The sequence below is a fragment of the Ostrea edulis genome, chromosome 3 (genome assembly GCF_947568905.1).
Source record: "Ostrea edulis chromosome 3, xbOstEdul1.1, whole genome shotgun sequence".
In the NCBI taxonomy this organism is placed as follows: domain Eukaryota; kingdom Metazoa; phylum Mollusca; class Bivalvia; order Ostreida; family Ostreidae; genus Ostrea; species Ostrea edulis.
In genome coordinates this window covers 18,716,087-18,725,096 of record NC_079166.1, presented here as the reverse complement: position 1 = coordinate 18,725,096, position 9,010 = coordinate 18,716,087, and the positions used below count along the sequence as shown (strand labels likewise).

Genomic DNA, 9,010 nt, shown 5'->3' with positions numbered 1-9,010 from the left:
TACTCACTCCAAATTAGCGGACTCAGAGAGGGTTATTCCTGCCATTAATTGTAAGGCACTTAATGTAATTAAACATGTAATCACTCCAAATTACTGGACTCGGAAAGGGTTATTCCTGCCATTAATTGTAAAGCACTTATTATGTAATTATGTAATCACTCCAAATTACGGGACTCAGAGAGGGTTATTCCCTGCCATTAATTGTAAGGCACTTAATGTAATTAAACATGTAATCACCATAATTTTATATGAACACCATTTATTTAGTGCATAGAATAATGTGCAGATTTCTATTCATAAAAGTATGAAAAATAAAGGCTATTTGACGTGAACGAAATGGATTGAATATATAGAAAAAATCATGGGGGAAAAATAAGTAATAAAAATCAATGTTCCTCTCTTCATTTAGCCTCTGCATTACGATATAAACCACCAGGCACGTACAATACCCTTCCAGAGGCACATTTTGATGAAGAAGTTGCAATACCACCAGGAAGTTTTACATGCAAAGAAGCTTAGATGTGGGTTTTGATATTTGGTTACTGTATTATGTATTGTTTAATGAATAGTTTAATGCCTAATAGATATATAATATAAACAGGGTATGAAATATAAAATATTCATATTCTGCTATCATCGGTTATCATTGAGAAAGGAACACAACCAAAGTCCAGATCTGTTGCAAAGGATTTTATTTCAGAGAGTGGCCCCAGCTCTGTCAAGTTGTGAATATTTCCAATGGTGCAGTGACAGTTCGGTGGTACAAGGGATCCAAGACTATATATACTGCTTGGACCCCGTGTAATAGAAAGGTTCCAGGTGCACGTGGGAGGACGGAACCATGGAAGCCATCTCCAAGCAGCATGCAGATTTGGCCTTCTGTATTCAAGGTAACACCCTCTGGACATATCCTTAAAAAAAATTAAAAGGGAACTGGAATAGTATGAGCAATGTTGATGATTCCATTCCTATATTTATTGTCATTTTATATTCGTTGTATAATTTTTTGTGGGAGCAGCCCCATTACCATTCTTCATCCTTCAGCATCTGGCCAGTGTTCTTCATCATCAGTGAGTTTCCGCCACAAGGTTTTTCATCTTTGAATATATACCAGGGGTGACAAAGTCCATTGCCCAACATCAGTGAATACTTATAGGTTATAGACTTTGTATGGGAAAATATGACGACCAAGTTTTTTGGCGCGTAGACGGACCGAGCTTATCATTACAATTGATAAAGATATTGAAGGCAAGAACATTCAAAATTTATATTTCTCTGCTCACTATGTTTTGTTGTTATCTCGCATCGCGACGAGCTCACTCCAATGATTACGCAACTGAGTCACGTGATTTGCTCTTCATCAGCTGAAAAATGATGGGGACTACCCATAACGCTTCCTGAAAAATGTCGCCATCACTGGAGTATACTTCATTTGACAACCCTGTAGATAAATGAAATGAAATAGTTTGGTTGTTGTTGTTGTTTTGCTGTTTTTCGCCACACTCAACAATTTTTCAGTAATATGGTAGCGCCCAGTTTTTTTTGGTGGAAGAGAGAACCTAGATACAATGTACCTGTGAAGAGACCGCCGACCTTCCGAAAGTAAACTGGGAAACTTTCTCGAATCCGCGCCGAGCAGAGGTGAGTGGCCGTATGATTTAGATAGTTTGGAATGTACCACAAATGATTTAAAATTCCAGACAAGCTTTCCCATAACATCATACATTTTGTTGTAGATAATTGCTTGGTTTGAAAGAAAAACAATTGCAGCCAATGATGACATTACAATGCACTGTTTACATCAACCACGTTATATTTCCCGCGTTAAATGAATCGCCTAAAAGTCGTATTGTAATATGTTATGGATCTTCGCTCGTCTCAACGGTCACACCGTAAACATATTTCATGATTTAGTGGTAGGTAGGACAAGTAAAATAAATTTTGTGCAAAGTGCTTTTTAAAAATATTTATTCGTAAATGTGTGTGCTAGAAAATTTTATCATTTTAGGAGTCAGTGTAAATGGTCAGATCATCAAAGGAATTCTACTGAAGGGAGTGTTTGATTCTCCAGCCAGATGTCTTTTTATGAACATGGTGCAGTTTAATGCTTTCTTTGGATGCCCATATTGTTATGTGCCAGGCAAATCTGTCAAAACAAGCGAGAGAAGTCACACTCTTTCATACCCCTTCAACATGAATAATGAGAATGGACAACCAATGATTCTCATTTAAAAAATGGTGAAGAGGCAGAGACAAATAAAGGTCTACCAGTTAAAGGTGTGAAAGGACTTATGTGGTTTTCCTAATTGCCTTTCTATGGGGTTGCCACAGACTATATGCACTGTATTCTTTTAGGAGTGGTAAAGATGCTAGCAACACTGTGGTTTGAAATATCACACAAGCAGAAGATGTTTAGTATTTCATCAAGAGTTGTAGAAGTTGACCAGCGGTTGACAGCTATCAAACCACCCAGTTTCATCCCGAGGTTGCGAGGATCATTAAGTGAGATTTCTCACTATAAAGCTGCAGAACTGAAGAACTATTCTACAGTTTGCGTTGCCTGATTATAGAATTCTGCCACAGGATCAGTTTAGACATTTTTCGTTACTGGTATACACAACATACATTCTGCTACAGGAAACAATTACACTTCAAGATGTCCTGCAGTCCAAGAGGATGCTTTTGGAATTTGTGTTGAATGTCCCAGCCCTATATATGGGGAAAGATTTCTACATCTAATGTACACCTTCTTTTGCAGCTGACAGACAGAGTTGTTGATTTGGGTCCTCTGTGGTCAACGTCGTGCTTCTATTTTGAGGACTTTAACGGTCAACTACAACGATTGTTTCACGGTACTCAGAGTATAGACAAACAAATTGCATTTGCAGTGTGTGTCCATCATGCAGTCCCTGCCAACGATGGCACATACATTAGATTATGGAAGTGCAGAACAAGAATTTTTCAAGAAGATGATGGAAAAGAAACAACACTCCACTCGAGAAAAGGTGATGGAAAAGGAAAAGGCCTATTTCCACCGAGGAACAACACGCCATATTCTTGGTGAATGGGAATGTAAGTTCAACAATGTTCTTCAACAGACTCTTTGCTAACCATTCTGCAGAATATAAATCAACTGTGACAACAGTGTTCTTCGCTTTAAAGGAAATGGTTATGGACACATACAGTGTTTTATTAAGATGAAAACTCAGATTGATGAGTTTTCATTTTATGCATTGTTGAATATTATGGAAAAATCGGAAGAATCCATTGACATTGTACTGCGTAGCACATAATTGCCAATAAATTATTAACTCTATTTTTCATACAGTAAATGTGTGGGTTTTTTTTTCTGTTCTTTTATTTTATCTTACTTTTCTTTCTTTCTTTTTTCCCCTTTTGTTTACAAGAATCATACATTTAATCATCTAATTATTACAATTGATGCAAGTTATATATTTTTTTTAATAGCCGTTAAATATCCGTAGTTGCACATCATGATGTGCAATTAAGTCCATACATAGAAGAATGCTTGTAAAATGGAGAAAAAACTGTTAGATCAACATTAAATTACCAGGTGTACATCTTCATTGCCTGAATGTTCATACCGGAAAACATATTACTGACCATACTGACTCACTTCCCATTATGACATCATAATTATAAAATAACGTAATTTCTATTTGTCTTTTGGAACTCAAAAAAAAAAAGGCAAACTGGGGGAATTAAAATCAGAGAAAAATCTTTTTATTGTGATGAATGAAATTCGAGCATGAAACATCAAGAATGGAGAAGAGCATGAGCCAATTCAGCATGTTGACAGTGGGAGGAATTCCAACGAGCTGTAGATAAGAATATTATTGAGGTTTTTTTTTCTTGATTGTAGATTTGATAACTGTATGATAATTCAGGGCTAAATATCCTTTAATTTGGACTGTTTTCCCCCCTAAATTCTGATTAAAAATTTCCTAAACTCTCAGCGTACTTGTAATCATTGTAGTCCTAAATGTATAAATATATGCATATATGTAATATTTGCACATGTTGTTAAGTAAAATCTGCAACATATTGGGACTGAGTTATGTATCTATTGCGATGTATAAAGTTCACTTATCAAAATGAAAATTCAAACACATAATGACCTACGTCAAGACAAAAAAGGGTCAATTAAGCGTAAGGAGAAGATGACGTGATTCTAAATATGAAGGGCTGGGTTAGTGGGGGGTGGGGGGGATGGTATACAATTATATATCAATCTCCTGTCTATGTGAATGTATGAGACATTCGGTTTGTTAAGAAGATAAAAATTCAATGCAACAATATGCATAATATTCCAGCTCTATTACGTCATGTTAATTATATGGAAGGAATTCCAATTATATATATGTATACATATTAAAAAATATCAAACGTGAAATTGAAGATCAGGTTGTACTAAATTGAAGGGGTGATTTCCTCTGGTCAAGAAAAGTTTGCAAAATTTAGTAAAATGATGTATGTTGCTTATGGTTCACCTGAACAGTCTTAATTTGTGTCGCAATTAATAACTTTTTTCTTGATAAACTTTTGATAAGACCTGCAGAACAAAAGTTGTTAAGTTTTGCAAGGTATATCTCACGATATCAAAATAGGCCCGTGAGCCTCATCGATCGCCCAAACGGTCGAATTTATGTTACAATCATTAACTTTTTCTTGAGAAACTTGGATAAGACAATTGTTGTTCTGATTTGGAAGATCTGTCTATGATATCAAGAAATAGGCCCACGGGCTTTATGGCTCACCAAAAACAATCGACTGTGTTGCAATTAGTAACTTTTTCCTCCAAAAACTTTTGAAGAACAAAAGTTGTTTAGTTTAGCAATATCTTCATCAAAACTAGAACAAATAGGAAATGAGGACTTATTTAAGGCTCACCTGAATACCTTATATATATACACATGAGTGTGTCATAGAGCATGTCAACCTACAACCCAAGTAATCAGTGATGAACTCGTCCATGATGCCTAGCGTGCAAGTTAGAATGTCCATGGTGCCTAGCGTGCAAGTTAGAATGTCCATGATGCCTAGCGTGCAAGTTAGAATATTCATGATGCCTAGCGTGCAAGTTAGAATCATAATGCTCATGAAAATTAAAGCTAAAGTTTACCGTATTTATAAATACACAACAAATTAAAAATATGCATATCTTTTACTTCATTTGATGCTGTTTACATTTAATGAAAAAAAAGTCTTTCTACAATTGAGTTTTGAATAATGGGTTATGTTAATCAGTGGATGTTTTCTATTATGTTTGGTATGTATGAAAGTAAGGTGAGGATGTGATGCGGCTCACACTAAAGTCCCTCACAATACATCCACGCTCGCTGTTCTCAACGAATTAGGAAGGTGAATGAAGTTCAGCTCCCAGAAATCCAAGGCTGTCTTGAGAAAGCTCTATTGAATTGAAATTTGAAGAAAAACAATACGAATTGTTTTCACCATGTAACGTAAATCATAGAAACTATATGATGTCATAATCAAGGATATCACAGCAGGCAAAATCACAGGGGTAATGTTGATCTCACACTGGTGATAATGTGGGACAACAGTCTCTTTTCTTTGTTAAAACCATACAACACATCTGAAGAATTTATTCAAAGTTAACAAAATACAATGAATTGATTTTATTCTTTTACTAGGATAATGATTTAGTGAGAATTCAAATTCACACACAGATTACGCATTTCAGTGTTCTTCATCAAGTTCCTTCATGGAAATAAAGTCCTTCATGGCTGGAGGTATTGGGAGGAGGTGGAGATGGTGGTAGAAAGCCAGGCCTAGATGGTGTCGGATCCACTGACGACCAATCTGTTTGAGGGTCAGCACGCCTTCCGCATGCTCCAACCAGTGCTCAATATCTTCGTAGTGGTCCAACTTTCCTCGTAGTTCTGCATCTTGAAGTCGGGCTCGCAGGTGCCCCTTGTCAAATCCAGTGAGAACAAAGAGTTTAATTACATCAATCATACCTTCAGACAGAGCCAGTCGGACAGGACAGGCCTCAGAGGGGATTGTGGGCAAGCATTGAAATGTGTCAACAACGTAGTTAGCTCGAAGGAGAAGTTTTACAACCTCGTAGCGTTTGTTTTTGACTGCATACCACATTGGAGTATGGTAGAATTTGTCGTAGATATTAACGTCTGCTCCTCCGAGGATTAGGTCGTTAATGCAGTCGGAATGACCTTTCCAGGCCAAAATGTGAAGCGCAGTCTTTTTTGCGGAATTATTTTGCACATTTACATCACACTTTGCTTTCACCAGCGATTTCACCACTTCATCGAACCCTTCACTGGCAGCCATGATGAGAGGGGTGATATTGTCTACGTCTCGAACATTTGGATCCGCCCCAGCCGCCAACAACAGCTTGACCCCACGTGCCTTGTGGCTGGCGTAATGTAGAGCGGTACACCCCTCCTTGTTCTGAACATCCACATCGCATCCAGCTTTGAGTAGGATCCCCATCCCCTCATAATTCCCATACTTTGAAGCAATGATCAAAGGGGTATTCCCACAGGAATCCCTCAAGTTAAGTTTAGCTTGCTGAGACACCAGTAATTCCAGACATGGGTTGTGGTACAGTTTGGCTGCGAGGTGGGCAGGTGTAGATTGTCCAGGGCCCCGAACATTTGTATTGCAGTGCGAGTCCAGCAGAATTTCAACCAGAGCAGGTTTGTCGTATTCTACCGCTAAAAATAGAGGAGTTTTCCCGTTCGTGTCTTGTATTTCTGTGTCAATTCCTGTGGCGAGAATGCAGCGGATGCACTCCGCGTGACCTAGTTTTGAGCTCCGTAGGAATGCGGCCTCCAGCTCTCGTTTATTGATGGATTGTGGGACAGCCAGGAGGACTTTCAGGAAGCGAGGGTTGTTATTGTTCACTGAGTCCAAAATGCTGCAAAAAATTACAAAAAGGAGAGTATACTGTGAATTGTGATAGATGTGCTGTAGTATGTTAAACAAAATTGGCAGAACATATGTCTAAGGATAAATGAAACCCCTATCCAGATTATCCTGATTGAAAACTATAGGGTAAATTAATAATGTTGTGGTGTCAGTAATTTTAGATTTTGCCTTATTTATCCAAAAATTACAATTTTAGTTTAAAAGCATTAAAAGGAATTTAAAAAAGAAGAAGCTGGAACTCAAACACACAGTCTAAAAATTGCTAGCATGGTGCCTTAATCAACAGAGCTGATCAGAATAGGTCCATGAAAAAAGGACGAAGAAGAGCAAGAAATTGAACTCGATGATGGTCTCAGGTATTGACAATGTTTTCACACGTTCTGATTCTGTGGAGTTAACAGAAAATAACAGGTCATTATACATAAGGAGAAAATTGTGTGCACATTAAAGGGGGGTAACTCTTTCCAAAGAAAATAAACAACAACTTTATGTGATATGTTGGTATTTTTATCAGTATAATAAAGCATCGCATGTACACAAATCTGTGGTCAGAATTGTATTTCACAGATAATATCATTTTTGAATTTTAGCATGAGGAGCATTTATTACGTTTTTTGAGTCAGTAGTAGAGAAACTATGATAAAATAAACATTCTTACCTGACCATTTTGACTGAGGGGATAAAATATGGTGAGATTCTATTTTTATCCCACTGCACCAAATACTCGCAGCATCTGTAGTTGGTAATATAATGGGCAGGTAACTCAGGAAAGAAATTGGGAAATAATGAAGACTAGTCGTGGTTGTCTTTCTTGTTGCATCATCTGAAGAAGAAAAAAAATTCTGTACAGATGTCTTTGTTGTCAACTTAGAAGGAATACCTTGTATATCTAGTGTATGTATTCAAATGAAAGGTCATGTTCAAGTATTTTTTTTCTGGGCATTGTTGAATCCATTTTGGACTTTGATGTCAAATTGAAAAATCCTTCATAAAATTTAATTCCCTGCATGTTTTTTTAAGTGACAGTTATTTTATACATTGGATGTGCTGAGGGAAATTTGGTTGAAGGAACTTTTCTGTCCAAATTATTAAAAAAAAAATTAATTAGTCAATAGAAAAAATGAAAGCACCATGCCAGATAAAAGCAAAGTCAGCAGACATCCTTAGTAGTCTCCGGAAATACTAAATATTCCAAATGGAATTCAAAAAGTCTTGAAGTGTGTGATGGTTTTTTTTTTTGCTGGTTGTATATTGAACTTTCAAGGTTTCAAATGCACAATTACTTGAAAAACATTGTAATTAACAGAACGGTACATCACAGATATTCAGGTATCACAATATTTATAATTACATGGTTTATAGTTAAATCTAATACAGTTTATATGTGATCGATGTAGATCAGTGATGGATAGTCCTACCTGTTAAGAATATTCTAATGCATATAGATCAACATTGAACCCTACAGCGGATATCTGGGTAACTCAGATGATGACAAAAATTAGCTTAATTACTGTTTCACAGTGATAGAGCAGTACCTCGTCTAATGATCAACTTGTAAATCACTGTTTACAAACCGATGACCGTAGTATTTATTACGGTCATCAAAAAATGGCAGCTGACCTCATCGGTAAGATTTTTTCTGTAAATGGGAGGTTGTGAGTTCGAGATCCACTTGTAAATGAGAGATTGTGAGTTAGAGATCCACTTGTAAATGGGAGGTTGTGAGTTTGAGATCAGCTTGTAAATGGGAGGTTGTGAGTTTGAAACCCACTTGTAAATGAGAGATTGTGAGTTGGAGATCCACTTGTAAATGGGAGGTTGTGAGTTTGAGATCAGCTTGTAAATGGGAGGTTGTGAGATTGAAAACCACTTGTAAATGTTCGTGTGAGTTTGAGATTCAATTGTAAATGGGAAGTTGTGAATTTGAGATCCACTTGTAAATGGGTGGTTGTGAGTTTGAGATCCACTTGTAAATTGGAGGTTGTAACTTTGAGATCAACTTGTAAATAGGAGGTTGTGAGTTTGAGATCAACTTGTAAATGGGAGGTTGTAAATGGAAAGTTGTGAATTTGAAATC

At 36.8% G+C, this 9,010-nt stretch overlaps 1 protein-coding gene across 1 annotated transcript; it reads right to left on the bottom strand.

Annotated features, from left to right (window-relative positions):
- Positions 1–5,611: 5,611 nt before the first annotated feature.
- LOC125674624 (serine/threonine-protein phosphatase 6 regulatory ankyrin repeat subunit A-like) lies at positions 5,612–7,722 on the bottom strand. The gene is made up of 2 exons (XM_048911867.2): positions 7,592–7,722; positions 5,612–6,922 (listed from the first exon to the last, which is right to left on the bottom strand). Exons 1-2 carry the CDS (start codon positions 7,597–7,599, stop codon positions 5,722–5,724), a joined length of 1,209 nt encoding a protein of 402 aa, XP_048767824.2. The 5' UTR covers positions 7,600–7,722; the 3' UTR covers positions 5,612–5,721.
- Positions 7,723–9,010: the final 1,288 nt, after the last annotated feature.